The 17286-nt window shown below is 45.6% G+C and overlaps 1 protein-coding gene across 1 annotated transcript in view; it reads left to right on the top strand.

Moving 5' to 3' along the window:
- lrmda (leucine rich melanocyte differentiation associated) overlaps nucleotides 1-8184 on the top strand; it is a 185271-nt gene extending 177087 nt beyond the window's left edge. Inside the window, exon 7 of the mRNA XM_067236656.1 lies at nucleotides 6885-8184. Coding sequence (XP_067092757.1) covers nucleotides 6885-6964 — 80 coding nt within the window. The 3' untranslated portion in view covers nucleotides 6965-8184. The remainder of the gene's footprint in view (nucleotides 1-6884) is intronic.
- Nucleotides 8185-17286: the final 9102 nt, after the last annotated feature.

The raw sequence follows: 17286 nt of genomic DNA, 5'->3' as shown, positions 1-17286 counted from the left end.
GCTAACGGCGCCATTACCGCGAGCAGCTAAATCGCTAATTGCAGTTTTCACTTCTTTCGTTTGGAGGTTTATACCACTTATCTCGGCTTTTCTTTTAATTAGAAACCCGGGATGTAATGAAGAACAAGATCAATCAGTGTCCAGCCAAGCTGTGTGGTGGTGATTTGTAGCCTGCGCATTGATGGGACTAATGACGGTGCGCTGTATGATTACCGGTATCATTTGTGGTTGTATAAGGATCGGTTGTATAAGGATCCTCAAGGGCAGACAAGCTTTTTTTTTTATATATATATATCAACAGTAATACCCACTTCAAAATTATTGCGCTGACATTTGTCTTTTTCACTGTTTATTTTTGAAGTACACTATCAATATTATAGTCAGTGCTGTTGTAAGTCTCTTGTAAGATAGTCCAGGTCTTCAGGATGGATTTCCAAAGGGGATTAAGATTCAAACGACTCCCCTCTTATCTTCAGACTGCAGAGCTACTTCATCCAGTGTATGTCCGTGTCTTCATGTAAAATAAATGTCTGTAGAATTAATTTCACCCGTTTTTCATTAGGCTTGCCCCCACGGCTGTAATCGGCTTCTTCAGTCAAAATTTATGTCCCCAGGAATTCAATTTCCCCCTCGTCCTCTTAAGTTGGGAGCTAAGAGTGATAGGCATTTATCAAGCCGTAACTCTAATTCATCCATCAATGAATAATACCACTCTCCATTGACTAGGTTTGGTTCTTATCTAGTGAGCTAATACAAACGGGTCATTGCTTTCCAAGGGTGACTCGAAGCTACTAAGGTGAACACGGCACACTTTTTACGTACAAAGACAATAGACTCTCTGAACCGTGGTGCACTTGATTTGAACACCGAGACAGCCCATTGATCTCGTACAACCCAAAGGGAAAGTCCCGTCCTGAAACACCACACAGTGTGCCAGGGATCTGTAAATAGACCTGTGGTGTTTTTTTTCTCTGTAAGGAATATCACGTCAACCTGGTATTGATCAGAGCTGCTGAGTCATGACCTGGCAACCTCTCTCCGACAGCCTATCAGAGCAGGGCCAGGGCAAAAGCAAATCCCTCAACTCCCCCCCCCCCCCCCCCCCCCCCACACACACACACCTCCTCCCCCCTTTTCATCGTTCTTGGCTTCCTGTGCACATTTTTATCTGAGTCATGCACACAGCTCCTAAATCCATCTCCGTCTCTCTTTCGTCTTGGAATTTGGAATCTTCGACCCTAATAAAAATAATTTGTAATCTCAATGAAAGTCAAAATATGACAATAAAATCGAAACAAACTGCCAGGAAGCCGCAGTGCTTCAGATGTATCGCACGTCACAGCAAATGAAACATTCAGGATGTGTTCAAAGGAGAAGGATGAAGGTGCACTATGATTTGACTGAGGACTGCTGATGTACTAACCACCGACTAACTGGCACAGGCCGCACCAGAGCTTGTATACCAGAGCTGAACCAACCTGGTTCAGTCTGACAGCACAGGGCAGGGCAGTGAGGATGAACATGGTGAATCATCTCTCTGTGATGTTCCATGCGGCAAGATACATGTACATACAGTAGGGTCCAAAACGCTGAGGCCAGTAGTCAGGATGCTTACATTTTTACATTTGGTTTGAATGTAATAAAGACAAATAATATCAGCTTAACAATTTGAGTGAAAAGTTGACTCTTTGCAAGAATGTACATGAATTTCTGAATATCTTACTATTTGGCATGTCCCCTTTTTTGCTTTCATAACAGCGTGTATAGGCATGCTTTTATCCCAGCTGGGTTTGACAATGTTCCAAGAGTGAAATTGTGATGACAAGAATGCTTGACTTTCTCAGTCTTCAAATCTCCCATCAAATGTTCAGTGTGGTCTCAGACCTTTGACCCATATATCATTATTTTACTTATGTTTTCTGGTATGTGTGAGAGGGTTTTAATCACAGGATTATCACATATAATTGAAATAAAAGAATGCACCTTGATACTCATCTATCCATACTAATACTGTTTTTCTACAGCAACTGTGTTAAGAACGAACACTCTAGTGTGCCTTGTGTGACGAACCGTATAACTGTTGAGAAAGTCATTGTAAATGGAATTTAGCCACGCTACTATTACTACAGTACCGTGTACCTTGAGGGATCCTGTAGGCCATGTGGGAGTGGACTGCTTGCTCTTGAGTGCTTGATTTGTATTCAGGATAACCACCTCCCCTTCCTTCCTCCTCTCTCTCCCCTCCTCTCGTCTGCTCTCTTTCCCCGCTCCCCTGCCTCTCTGCCTGGGTGAAAAATGGGGTGCATTTCCCTGATAGCCTGTGTGGATGTGGGGAGTATAAATGGCTAATGAATTACAGATGAACATTGACGCAAATTAATCACCCTGATGTCCCCGGGTTATATGGCAGCCATTTAAAAGTTTAATCAATGCGCTGAAGTTGAGAACATGCAGGCGTTGCAGTTGTATGGCTGCAGTAAACAGCGTTCGGGGGAACAGGGAAGGCCTCGCACCAGGGCATGCATCATAATGACAGCTGTTTATGTTTAATAGACTAAATATATTATCTTTTTTTATTGGAAGAGGACAAATGTCAGTTTAAGTCTGTAAGTTACGCACTGGGCATCTCCCTTGGGAGGCCAGAGAGAGAGGGGTGACACCATGGATGTTGACATTCTGTCGACTAATGGATAGGGTCGAGTTAGGAGCCCATTCTCTACCAATCTGTCATGGCAGGCCTGCTAACTCGCAATAATATTTGTTTTTAAGAGAATCCTTCTTTGATTTGTCTTACAACGCTTGCCGATTCTGGTACTCTGCGTGCCATGTGCCTAGTTCATAATGTCGACAATGTCATAACAGGATTAAAGTCTATTGCTCGATTGTCCTTAGAACAACCCAGGTAGTGCTGTTTGACAGTAAACAGATGTGTTGTCTAAGCCCATGCTTGGCCTGGTGTCATGAGCTGTCAGTAGTTTGTGGTTCGGCATTAGCTTGGGGCTCAGGCCTGGTCTACACAAGACAAGCTAGCACATGGGAACCTGCTATTTGATCTGTAGCTGCACACAACACCGCTCGAAACACACAGACACACGTGCATGCAATACACAATGCCCACGTTTGATTTAATAAATGACAAAATCCAGGGAGTGTGGTTTTGTACACTCAGTATTCACCCCCTCCCTCTTTTCCTATCTCGATCTCTCCCTCCCTCGCTCCCTCTCTCTTCCCTCACTCTTTCTGGGAAGAATAGGGGAAGGGGATGTATGCCAATGTATTCTCTGTGGAAAGTTATACGGTTCTGTAATCTCTGGCTCAAACACACACTGCAGGAACCGCCTCTCCATAAAATCTGACATACACAAAGAATCGCTTACAAATCAATAATGCTCCATATGTTCCGTGAGCCCATACACACATTTAGTGTGCTTGATACACTCCCCTCTCAGTCACCCGAATATTATTTCAATGTTTTCCCCCTCAGGTGCTTTTGTGTCAAACGATGAGTGGGGTCTGACTAGCTACCCAGCCGCTGTTTGTTTGCGAGACACTCTGTGGCTTTACTGTAGGTGTTGGTCTTCCCTTATGGCTTGGAAGGGAGGGGGGGGTCATCAAATGAGCTTGTGTGGGGACTGATAAAAGGCAGCCAAGATGGATAGCGTTCACAATAATAAGCCAGGCTCACAGTAGCCTGCACCCAGGCCGGTAACTCACCGTCACACGGAACCTGAGAGGCCCCAGCTCCTCTCTCTCTCTCTCTCTCTCTCTCTCTCTCTCTCTCTCTCTCTCTCTCTCTCGCTCTGTTTCTCTCTCTCTTCCTGCTCCAGTTTATTTCAACCCTTTGAGAGACTACTGGAAATGTTATAGCATTGTTAATTGATTACCCTGATGGATGACCGCTCTGATGGAACAGGTGGGGGGAGGGGGAAAGGAAAGGTGATGAGAGGAAGAGGTGAAAGGAGGAAGAGAGTAGGGGAGTGACTGGAGCAGGGAAGGCAGACTCGAACAGGGCCTGGAGGGAGCAGATGAGATCTGGGGCTTGGCGTGGGAGAGAGAACCTCGACGAGAGAGCCACGTCCCTCAGATCCGCGTCTTCCTGACATATCGATGGCCCTCCGACAGCTGATTGTATGCAGGGAGCAATCATTAAACCCTCTCCAGCCCATCCATCTGTGTCTCTCTCTTTTGCTGCAGGTCCTTGTCACTATCTTTGGCTGTGGCCGTTTCTCTCTTAAATCCTCTCAGCACATTTTGTAGAGACAGTCATTTACTATATATTTATGTATGTATAAATTCACTCTGTTGGAGCAAGTAGTGAAAATGTGTCACTTCAAGCGTAGTTCATAAAAGAAAATATATATACTCGTACCACATGACACGGGTTTTTAAATGTAAATGGGTTTCATCTGGCTTCACAACGTGGGTTCTGCAGAGCCCTCTTCCCTGGTAGTGCTGCCATCAAGCCCCTGTGGGGAGGACACATGTTCTGTGTAATCTGGTCTCGGCAGCGCCGCTGGCATGCACAGGGGCCCGCATCCAACGCGCCTACTGCGCTCCTTCAGCACAGACGGGAGAAGGGCTCCCCTTGAAGAACGACAAGGTGCTGCGTGACACGCAGGGCAGGAGGCCTGACTGTTGCTCTGCCAGGGGGGCACCGTGGAAAACATTAGCTTCCAGATCCACTTCATATAATGTGTCACTTGATGTGCCGCGCTCTGTTCTCAGCAAGGCTGTGTGTGTTGGTGTTTGGGGTGTGGAAAGAGAGAGACAGAGAGAAGGATGGAGAGAGAGAGAGACAGAGAGAAGGATGGAGAGAGAGAGAGAGAAAGAAGGATGGAGAGAGAGAGAGAGAGATAATGGGTCAGGCCTGGGATGTGGGAGAGGCCATCGCTGACGCCAGGAAATGGTGCGCAACCGTTTGTTATTAAGTATCAGATCACCAAGCCGCTCCCCTGTGCCTGGGCAGGTCTCTCAGGGTGTTATGTAAGAACGACCGTGGCTGCTCCTTCTCCTCCCCACCCCCCCCCACCCCTCCCTGGAGGATACACTGGACTGCTTAACTAGATGAAACAGACACACCCCTCCTTCCACCAGTCTCCAGGGAGGAAATCAGACCCCATCTTTTGGTTTTCCGCCGCTCTCTTCGTCTCCTCTGATTGTCTCCTGTCCTTCGTTCCCAGGTGTCTCTGTAAGGGCACTCTGGCAGAGTCTCAGCTCCCTGATTGGTGCTATCGAACCTCGGGAATGTGTAAGTGACCTATCACACGGCGCTCCCTGGGGTTGTGGTCAGCAGAGTGTGAAGTAAGAAGGGCCTCTAGCCTGGCTGGAGGTTTTGTCTTTGAAGGGCGCCAGCCCCACCCCCCCGGGGATCAAGTCTTTTGTCTCTGCACGAGGGAAGGGAGGGGGGGGGGGGGGGCGGCTCCCAGCCCCAGTGTCTGGTTGGGGGGGGGGGGGGGGGGGCTTGGGTTTGTGAGGGAGCCGGCGCTCCTGTGATCAGACCTCTGTGAGACGACCGGTGCCGTGTGGCGTGGAGCCCAGCTCTCCAGCCCGAGACACCTATGTCCCCAGGCGAAGTGCGGCAGCTGGAGTTCATTCTCCTCTCGCTGCCAGAGTCATCCTGAACCACTGCTCACAAACTCTCTCTCTCTCTCTCGCACCCAGACTCACACACACACGGACAGACATGCACACAGTCACACACCGGGGAGCAAGCAGGCATGAAGCTAGTCTGGGATTTTTATCTGAGGTGACAGCTCCTCACACTTCAGTGTTTGGATCACCTCAAGTCGCCGGGCTGTGAGAGGAAATGAGCGCTCCTCTACTACAAAGTCCAGATTTAGATTGACTGAGCTTGTCCCCGGGCCTGTGAGTCGCAGCACAGCCTCTCCCCAACCCTGACACAACAGCCTCCCCATCGCTGTAAGGGAGCCGCGCAGACATCAGGAGAGGAAAAAGAAAAAAAAGTGTGTGTGTGTGCGCGAGAGTGAGTGAGTCTGTGACTTAGCCGAGGCTACTTTGAAGGGAGAGGGGAAGGAGGGAGGGAGGAAGGAGAGAGAGAGAGAGACGTGTCAGGTTGGGTTAGAATCGAGGGTGGCATCGGAATATGCCTGGCACTAATATGGCACCGGTATCTTCTTGCCCTTCTCTGCTTCCTGTCACGACGTGCCATCCGAGGGGCCCGTCTCCCTCCCTTCCCTCGTGACGACGTCCCCTTGGATTATGTGACTGGCTGTGGGGCTCGCGGCACCCCCCTCACACTCCCGTGTGACACCCCTCGTCCCGTCCTGGGTCTCTGCCCTCCTGACTAATGCTCTTGATGTCTGTTAAGAAAAATGGAACAAAAAATGGCGGGCGGGGCGAGAGCGCGTATCTGTTCCTCTGTCAAGAGGATCATTGGACGACGCTAATGCCACTTGTCCTTGCCTCATTTGCCGAGCGGCGACACCTGGCTGCAGCCTGCCACGTTCATGGAGTGGCACTCTGAGCGCTGTGCCATCAGAGCCAGCTACGGCCCGGAGTTAACCCATAGAGTCCTGAACGTCTCCCTGGGCTAGCAAGTTAGACACACACACACATACATGCTCTATAGTAATTGCCCGCAATATGTTGTCCCTGTTCGCCTGTCTGTCTGTCTCTGCGATGGTGGAGGTAGGGCTGTAGCTTCATTACTGTCTAGACAGCGCCCTGGGGCCAAACACTGTTCCCCCACTGCCCTACCTCACCAGGAAGACACTCAGCCCCCCCCCCCCAGACGGTTCAATAGCAAATTATATCGAAAGAGGGACTGAATGTGGCAGAACCGTGGTCTATCTACTTGATGGTTAATAACTTTTTAATTGTTATGATAATGTCTCTCTCTCTTTGCTGTTGTCTGTCTTCTCCAGGTGTATTTGCTAAGTGTCGCTACGTCTACTACGGAAAACACTCCGAGGGCAACCGGTTCATCCGCAACGACCAGCTCTGATGGACTGTTGGACTATTGGACGGACGGGCAGACAGACAGACCGAGTAACCGACCGATTCCTTATTTATAAACGATGAACTATGTCATTCCCCTATCTTCGATTCACCTTATCGGCCCTGTTAGGTCGAGGTTTAATTGAAACAGGAAAACTGTTTTGAAACAGTCCCCCCCCCCCCCAAGCCCCTGGCGCCCCCCCGAGCCAGCCCCCTTGTCACGGTGGCATGTGTAGGCAGCTAAAGCCAGGCCTGTGGTGCCCCCCCTCTGCTGAAGCTGCCTCTGCTGTCTGCTCCACTCTCCACTCCCAGAGTGAGCGCTGACACTCAGATTGACATGATTACCTCTACGCACAGGCAACCTTGCTACTCTCTCTCTCCCTGTCTCTCTCTCCCTCCCTCCCTCACATACACACAAACACACACCCGCCAAAGTCACCACGGTGACAGACACATCCAGCCAAGCTCCTGCTCTGACAGCCGCGGCGCCCATGATGGATCACCCGTCCCCTACCGCCAGTCAGCAGGGGTGAAAGGTCACACCTGAGCCCTATCTGGGCGTGCGCAGAGCGGAGCGCTGGAGGGGGGCAGACACAGAGATGGCGATGAAGAGAGAAAGGGCAGATAGGGATGGATAGGACAAAGCTCCACGTAATAGGTTCAGTCCTCGGAAGGATGTCTTTTTTATAACATCATTTCGGGTTTTATATTCCTCATCTGCAGTCTTGAGCCAAATCTGATATACGTCCTATTTTACAGTGTTTAATTTTGGGTAGGAACCACTTTGGAATCATAGTTTTCAGGAATTGTTTTAAAGTTCAGGGTTCAAGGTTTTAAAAAGACAACGTTCCAAAATGGATAGGAACTAAAGACTAGTTTATGTGATAACTAACCATATCTAGCTCCTTCCAGATATTCTTATAATATATAATCAAGGTAATATCAGTATCATAATAATGTGCTGTATTATATTGAAACTGATGCAATTCCTATTTGTGTTCCCTCTTTTGTGCATATTTTGGATTGCTTTCATGCTTTCACCTATATTTAAATTGATGTGTTACCAAATCATATCCTGTGTTTTTATATAAATAATTTGTAACTTGTATAAAACATTGTTAGATTGGATGTGCGTAGAAGGAAGGACAAAAGCATCGGCAAAATAATCAAATGTAAAATTGGCACATGGAAATTAAGAAATTACGTTTTTTAATACTCGCCTTTAAAATTCATCCTTCGTTTATTAATTAAAAAACTGTTTACGCAAGCACTGTCTGTTTCATGTATTGGTCTACATATCAATGGTTTCCTAAAACACATATGCTTGTTAAATATTAGTGGAGGTATTCTATTTGTATTCCTTTGCCATCATAAACATTTGCACCTTCATTAGATTCAAACATTTTGAATCTCCATCAACATCCACCATGTACTGTATGCAGCAAAAACCACCGTCTCTCTTAAGCATGACTCACACCTAACTTTAAACTGAAGGTTGAAGTGATTGTAGAACTGATGCATCTTTTTTTTCACCACCCATTTTGACCAATAAAAAACCTGTTCCTAAGTGCTGTTAGGCATCTGTCCATCCACAATCAGTCCTTGGGTGAGGGGGAGGACCTGTGTGCTGAGGATGGGTGGGACCACGTGGAGCTCATCCAGTCCAGCACATCAATCATACACAGACAGATGACGGAAAGGTCATAGATAGCCCCATGCCGTGTTTGCTATGTGTGTGTTTGTCTATGTACAGTATATGTGTGTACTTGTTTGACAGAGGGAGGGAGAGAGAGAGAGTGTGTGTGTGTGTGCGTGCCACAACGCTGTGCCACTTGTCCTCCTAGGAGACCATGTGGCCATATCCCTCCTGACACACCGTTCGGTCGCCTGGTCACCAGAACCAGCATTTCAAAATGACAAGGTTTATTTGTCCGTGTTTTGATATGTTCAGAGGAAACCAGGACTGACAGCTGGAGGAGGCAGGAAGAGGGGGAGCCACAACAAGTCCTCCCCCCCGCGCGCGACACAAAATGTCATCCTTCCCCTGGCTGCCGCGCGAGCCCAGCCATCCTGCTGAAAAGAGCAGACATTTAAAACTTTGTGACATGTGTCACAGGCACTGCCATTGAGCCAGTGCCGCTGACGGAGCCGGAATTGACAGGCCCGGAGCCACTGGAGCCGGCTGGGGGACACACCGAGTTTGGTGGGTGTCACTTCCCATCCTCGTCAGCGACGCATCCCGAGCAGCCGCTCAAACACAACCTGCATTATGGGATGGGGCGTGGAGAGCTGGAACGGGTAGACATATGCCTGCCGTGTGTGTGTGTGTGTGTGTGTGTGTAGGCGGGCGGGCAGGCAGGCGGGCGGGGGACAGTCACACTGGCATCACGGTAGTGCAGACTAATTAAGGTATGAGGATGGAGGAACCTGTGGGCGAAGACCTGTTTGACCCTCAGCTGAAGTGCCTCTTGCGAAGTTCCTGGGTGGGCAAATGGCATGCTGTCTTATCAGAGCAGATCAGTGACATTCTGCTATACTTGCCCTGCAGGCTCCAGTGTCTGCCTGTTTGTGTGTGTGGTATGTGTGTGCATGCTCGTATGTCTTGTATACTCCTGTAGGTAGCACATATGTAGTTGGTTACCTCATACAATTACACAACTAATATAGATTGTGGATGTGATTCTACATCGATCGCCCTTTTACATTTATTGGCATTTCGGTGCTGCAATCGAGTCCCAAAATGGCGGACAGGAAAAAGCTCTGAGGTCTGTCTCAGCGACAGGACATCCTTCAACCTCATCTCCCCAAAAGGCACGGTGGAGAGTGACTGTCAGAGGGACTTAGGACAAATCATCACCAGTCATCAGATATCAGTCCTCAGCCTTCTGATTGATTGACACAAGCTAATGCAAATGTACAGAGAGGGAGAGAGAGTGAAGGGGATAACTGGAGCATTATTCGTGAGTGACAGTTGGACACTGATAGTAGACAAGCCAGAAGGTCCAAAAGATGGGGTGAGATTTAGAGCTGGTATTCAACCTCTTTTCTCTCTCATTCTTTCTCCCCCTTCTCTCTCTCTTTCTCTCCCCATCTTTTCTCCTCTCTCTCTCTCTATCTCTCTCTCTATCTCTCTCTCTTTTCTCTCACTCTCTGACTTTATACAGTACGACAGAGAAGGGAGAAATGGTTGTATTTCCGGCCCGGTTTCAGATGAGTAGCATTTGTCATTTAGGGGCTGAGAGGGGAGGAGGGGTGATGTAGTAATTAGCTTGTCAGTGTGCTTGAGGCTGAGCTGGCCCGCTCTCTCTCTCTTTCTGCTAAGAAAGATGGACAAAGTGACACCAGAGCCGACAGGCAGTCGATAATGTGGCAATTAATGTCATAAATAATTCCACTGCCAATTACATCAAAATGGACTCTGTGCTTTAAAAGAGAATAGTACTCTGTTATCATTTCCTCTAGCGGAGAGAACAACTGTCACCTTTCCCCTGTAATTACGTCCCTTTTTATATGGTAATAGAATATGGCCTGCTCTCCTCACGTATGTCTTCAGGGCAGAAAGGTGGAACAATAGAGACAAAGTAGACTGTGACAGTAAATGCACGTTAATGGATGTATGTTTTGCATTCCTATCCTCTGTGAGGTCAGGAAGGAGGAGGGTGGGCCGTTTTTTGAAATGTCATTGACATGCACTCGCTGGAATAGGAAAGCAATTCAATTTGATCAAATGCTGACAATTATAGAAGAGAAATCAATAAGGAGTGATATTCTAAAGGTTGCTAAAGATTAGCCAACATTGAGAATATTGATCTAGCCGTCTTATCGTTCTGTGGGAAAATACATTCTATTCAGTTCTATTGTAGTACTGCAGAATACAGGTCAATCAATTTTGTCAGGATAGCAGATTTTCCTTTTTCAAGTCCTTGACTTGGAAGGAAATGCCAATTAACCATCCATTGCAAAATGCATGTCTTTTTTCTGTTCATTTGTCAGTTTCAGCGAAATAGCACATTTTCTGCTGATAATTATCTTTGTGTGAGTGGCATTAAAGTATTCTTGTGTCTATGAGCAAATAGTGATCTCAGCACTGTTAAAGCTCTGCTAATGTACTGTAAAATAGCCTTAAACACATCACATGTATCTCCAGGAATTAAGAAGGTTGTTGCACAGGTAATATATCGTCCACTCCAGGATGTCTCAAGGTCGCTTCGGACTCGCCTACATAATGCATGAATGCCCCCCCATACAACGCCTCCGCCCCCCTCCAATCGTGCCTTGCAAGCCTTGAGACGAACATTTTACTAAGTAAATCAGCTGGCTTGCTGGCATTTCTATTACCCTGCTATGTGCGACTGACAGAGAAGATGAATAATGCTAAATAATAACACATGCCTGTAAATCACATTTACGACTTTAAATGAACAAGGTGCTCAGGATGCAGCAGTGTGTTCCATAGTTTCTGTGATGATTTCAAATGGGTGTTGTGTGTTTTGGCCTGTGTGTGTGTGTGTATGTGTGTGTGTGTTTGTAAAGTAGTCGTGTTACTTCCTGGTTATGCCAGACAGCCAACTCCCTACCCTTCCATAACACTTGTCACTGTCTTTTTGTTAGATTGTGTGTGTAATTATTGTGCCATTTATTGCACAAGATTCACTTGCTTTAAATAAAGTATTTAAATGACCCTGTTAGCATAATTAATGTACCCATCCTGAGGGGGTACATAGCTACCGTCTTATGAATAACATTAATTACTGTCAGTGTCAGTGTTGAACCTCTTTGGCAACAGTGCTGCATCTAGTTTATGTATTATTAAATCTCCCTTAATCTGATTACATCACATTTGTTGTTGTTTACTCATTGGTTTGTGTTATCTAGCAAGTGACATCAAGTTAAAGCGTGCCACCTCCCTTTAAGGTTGTTGCAAATACGTTTGCCAGGTCAAGTTCCTATCATGAGGATAATATGTTTTGAGAGCATGTTCATGCCATAAACCGTAATGTAGTGAGTGGGTCCTTGATGTTTCGAAAAACAAATCAGATATATGTATGCATCGTCTGCATAATTTAAACAATAATCTCTTTAATATTTGGCAGAGAGCAAGATTGTGTAGTGTACAATTTGGCACATAACGGATACTTGGTGTTTGCCTCTGAACGCTCCTGCTCGAGGCCCCAGTTCTGCTCTACATTCCAAAGGGCCTCGGGCATCAATTTAACATGCTTGACTTGACAATCAAACATTTCAAAGGAAAATGCTGGAAATATTGGCATTTACTCACATTCTCAAACAGGTCCCAGGGGGTGGGCAGTGAGGGAGGTTGTACCTGACAGAGGAACATGAGCACAAACCAACCCTAACCTCCCCCCCCCCCCCCCCCCCCCCCCAGGAGATGTGGGTATCTCTGAGGGATTTCACAGTTTGGATGATTCTGTATGACATATCTAACATTGAAAATTATGAAGAAATTCAGCAAAATATGACAGAGAATTTGAATGCATTGTACATATAGAGTTATTTGCTGTTAAACAGGGTGAGGCATGTATAACATGAGAATCTTGGAAAAATTGATAATTCTGTGCCCATGATGGCCAGCTATCACAAACCTAAATGTCTGTGAACTGTAAACATTGGACTGCGCACGTTAGCCCTCTCCGTGGGCGCAGCCTGAGGCAGCTCTGCTGTGTTGTCCGTCAGTTTGGTGGTATTTCTAGAGGGCACACCCAATAGCGGGGTCGTCCTGGCCTTGTCTGATGACAATGACATAAACGTGGACTGTAGGAGCTGTGGATTTCTGACACGCGGTTTCACAACTAACTGGGTGTGGGGCATGTTTGAAGACATGTACAGGGCAGTGGCAGTGGGCAATGACCCCCAGGGCATTTGCTCTTTGCTCTGCTCAAATGAAATAATTTAATCACGAATACCCCAAAAAATATGCACCCAATCATATTGATGGCAGTAATATTGTCGTAAAGCACACGTTCTGTTTTCGAGTGTGTTTTTCTACCTTTATGAGGAGAATGGGTTAATGTAAATGTGTCTTCTATCTGGGTGTTCAAGATGGACGTTTGGCTGGTTGTGAAAATCTGAAATTAATATAAAGCACAGTATTGTGGTCAAGGGAAAAAAATGACTGTTCCCCTCTTTGTAGATCTTCTATCTGTGTCCACAGCTAGATAATGAATGGCTTGTTGCACTAGGACAGATAATCAGATACAGGTACACGCTTCACACATTTAGTTACAAATTGTCTTTTGTGTTTCTTGAACACTTCATACTCCATTCCATCCAACTTAGTTGTGAATTTATGTACTACGTGCACACAAAAATATAATTGGGAAGACTACAGGTTGATGATGTATTTAGCTTTGAAAAGGCATGGAGGGAATATTTGTTCAATTGAATAATACATATACAGAATACACAAATTCCAATTACAGTTTCCTTTATCCCTTCTTCGATGTACCTTACAGGCACGGAGATATCTTTACCAAACTCATTATCAGCCAGTAACTTTTTGGAATTAGAATGACTTCATCAACACGCTGACATTAGCATCTCCATTAATTGACCCAATCAGACATGATGATGATTGCTAGCATGGGAACCATGCCCTACAGGTACCTGTCTTGTGAGTAGATGGGAAGCCTGTTCACACAGCTCTCACATCCCCCACATTTTGTATCATATTACAAACATGGTGATTTACCGCCAATAGCATAAATTATTGATCTGCATACTGAGGTCAGTGTGAATGTCACAAGGCTAAATGTTTATTGGTTGGTCTTGCTGTGTGGGTAAAATATTGCCATGAACCGTAGTATCAGGGTATTACTTATTGTGTTTCTCATAGATGCTGAGGAACCTAACCTTGTCTTACTTTTTAAACGTATTGATTAGGTTGTGAGAACTGGGAGAAAATACAATACAACCGTAGGCATCCTAATATCACAGGTTCAACTTGATAGGATTCAGTTTCCAATTATTTCAAGGCAGAAATTACATCAAGAAAGAGTTCTGCTGAGTTATAACCAACATGGCACCAAATAAACGTAACAGTGACTTTTGTCTGAAATGCTAGCTACATAACCTTTTTCTTTTTGACTTTTGTTTAACTTTTTACTTTTGTTGTGCTTAACTGGACTATCAACAATGTTACAACAAAATCTGCTATTACAGCTGCTATACAATATGCTTTTAAAGCTTGTTTTATGCAAGCTTAAAGACAAAAACCCAAAGGTTGCATTGAAAACGTGGTTGTTATTTGCACAACTGAACTGCACAAATGAATAGACAATAGGTTTTTAAACTAGACCTGTTTTCTCTCAAGGATTTATGAGACTCTGGTTATTTGTGTCAGATACCAGATCAAACACTTAACAAGACTGCCAACGTGAGAGAGAAAACATCCACCAACTTTTCAGGGGTGGACATTAAAAACTAATTGCAGATGGCATCAGAAAGAAAATCGGGGGAAAAATAGTCCAGACCCTGTGCCTTTGTTGTTCTCCTTTAATTCTGTTAATCGCCCCTAGGTAAAGATTAACTGCTCTTGCCAATTTAATTCAGCCTCAAATGATGCTGCTACAAGGTCACTTTTTTCCTTCTCTCTCTTTCTGTCTTTCTTTCTGTCTGCCTTCCTCCCCTTTCCTCTCTTGCTCTGTGAGCTGGATTGAGTTGTCATGTAGTTCTAATAGGCAGCCCAGGGAATCATTAGTCCACCTCAGCCTCCTGACTGATGGCTATTTCACTCCAATCATCTAAGCTAAGGGGGGTGCTTAACCCCCCCCCCCCACACACACACACACACATACGCACACACATATACACACACTCACAACACTCACAAATGTACCCACCCCCCCTCGGGTCCATTCTGGCCTGCCATTATTGACACGGTGCTAGAGCTGAGGGGGGATGGTTTAATCAAGGCTGACACTCTCTGCATTGATTTGACAAGCTGCTGTAATGACCTCTTTGTTTTGGTGAAGTATCACTGTTTATTTGGTCTAGCCCTGACACTGAGCATGCCTCATCGTCATGGAAACCTCTATCACAATGGAGCTCGATTACTAGATCACTACCATCTACCAGTGGTTTACTTGTGATGTGGCTAGAGATGTGCGTGTGTGTGTGTGTTCTCTGTCATAGAACACCTGCTGATTTGATAGCGTAAAATGGAAATTATGTAATGGATGTTAACACCACTATTTCTGTCATGGAAATTCGGTCATAACCGTAGGAGATGGATCATATATATCAAATCAATATGAGCATACACATATAATATAGATTTGTCTGATGTGGATTGACTAAACCGATGAGGCTATTTATATTTACACTAACACTAACCACCATCAGTAGATGTCGATGAGTCTTGTAGAAATATTAAGTCAAAGCAGAGGCATGTAAAATGGAAGTCCGCTTCAAATGTTTAAGTAGTGTTTGAGTTTGAGTAGTATTGTATCTGTATCTGTTGAAAATATTGGACTTCAGACGGTGTGTAGATTGACTTGATACAGAGTAATTGACCTTGTGAACAATTCATCCGGAAAGTAATTTTGAATGTTACATATTGATTTACCTAGTGGCCGTGACTTCTCAAATGCTCTTTTTACTCACAACAGCAAATTAAAAGAGGAAAAAAAAGCAACCTCTTCGATGTTGTTGTTCGTTTGATATTATTCTCCTGTTTGATATTATTCTCCTGCTTGATTCGAGTTCAAAGCAGGTGTTAAGGGCTCGCAGGAACAGCTTTCTTGGGCCACTCATGGCAGCTGTGGATTTAGTAGAATAACACCTCGCTTTGTTTGCATTACAGCCTGAAGACATAAAGTTAAGTGCATAGAAACACGCACACACACAAACACACCTGCCACATGCCATTGCCTGGTTCGTAGCCACAGGCGTCCAGGCCACAGAAGACACACCATTCTGCTGAGTTTATTTGCAGGGATCTCAGGCTCAGGAGGCTGTCAGGTTCTGTCAGGGCAATCACAGCGGCCCCTGGCCTTCCCTGAACAGCCCACACAGCAAACAGTAAATATTATTGGCATCCTGACACCCTCTCCCAGCGACTGGCTGTGTAAAATCGTTAATAAGAGACAGGATGGGGGACGGCCAGTACATGCCGGGGTGTGAATGGACAGGCCTGCTCTCATCAGCCATTATCCGGAGGGCTGGATGAGGTGTCGCTGAGTCTGTCTAAGGACGGTTGATTTGTGGGCTCAGTCAGACGGTGAAGGGCTTTGTTTGGGCTGATGGGAAAGGATCACAGACTCTCCCAAGAGCCATTGCACATAGAGATATCACAATAAATATGGTACAACACCTCTATAGACCTGTAGAGGCTTAATTTTTTTTACTTATATTGTAATATTGTAAGAGATTGGAGATGGGTGTTTTTTTCCACTCGTAAGTCCACTTTGAGGCATACTGTTCTGCAAAAATGACACTTGTTGTTTGGTCCATACATATCCACAGAGGTGCATCATTGTTTGCTACATTTCCACAGTGCCATTTAAGAGGTGGAAGTACCCTTAACCTTTGCTTAGCTATACTAGTGGATGCTTTGTGTCAGTTCAAATGTGTTTGTGCCTTAACATTATTTAGTTTTGCCTATGAAAATGAAAGGTAAGGTTATCGTTTTTTTGTCCTGCAAAGAATAGGTAAGAAAATGTGTGTTATTTTTTTATTTTTTTACTTTCTCGAAGTCACAGAAGGACATGTAGATAGGAGAATAAAGTACACAATCATAAATGTTTACACAGGCTCCTCTCGCTGTATGATTACATTTTTACGGTTCATATTCTGATAGCGTCTGGTTTTGTAGCCACCTGAGTAATAGCACGAGCCTGAGAGGTGGTGCTTCTCTTGTTTTATTGAGAGGAGCAGAGGGAGAGGGGTGCCGCGTCGCTTCATTCAGTAAACACACTGCCAAGCTAAATGGCTGATCAATCAATTTCAGTGGGATCGATCTGCATCAGTTCTGCCTGCGTGCACACACCCGGAGCCACTTTATTGTAAATCAATCATTTTGAAAACATCTCACAAAGGGGGCCCATCCTCACTAACAAGCCATCAATCCCAGCTGCCTGCGTGCCACCCTTATCAGGCAACAAATCAACAGCACATCTAACATCTGCTCCAGCTCCATCTCTCTCCGGCTCCTCTTCGCTCTCGTTTCTCCCTTTGTCTTTTCCCATTGTCGTTTTGGCTTCTTGGTGTGTTTTGATGGTGAAGCTGGAGAGTTTCCGAGGTGGGAGGGAGAATCTTCGCCATACACCACTTGAGATAACCCAAGGGTAAGAGTTTCTGCACGTCGGAGGG

Source organism: Osmerus mordax, chromosome 5 (genome assembly GCF_038355195.1).
Source record: "Osmerus mordax isolate fOsmMor3 chromosome 5, fOsmMor3.pri, whole genome shotgun sequence".
NCBI lineage: Eukaryota > Metazoa > Chordata > Actinopteri > Osmeriformes > Osmeridae > Osmerus > Osmerus mordax.
Note: the sequence above shows the minus strand (reverse complement) of the source record. Positions and strands in the feature narration are given on the sequence as shown.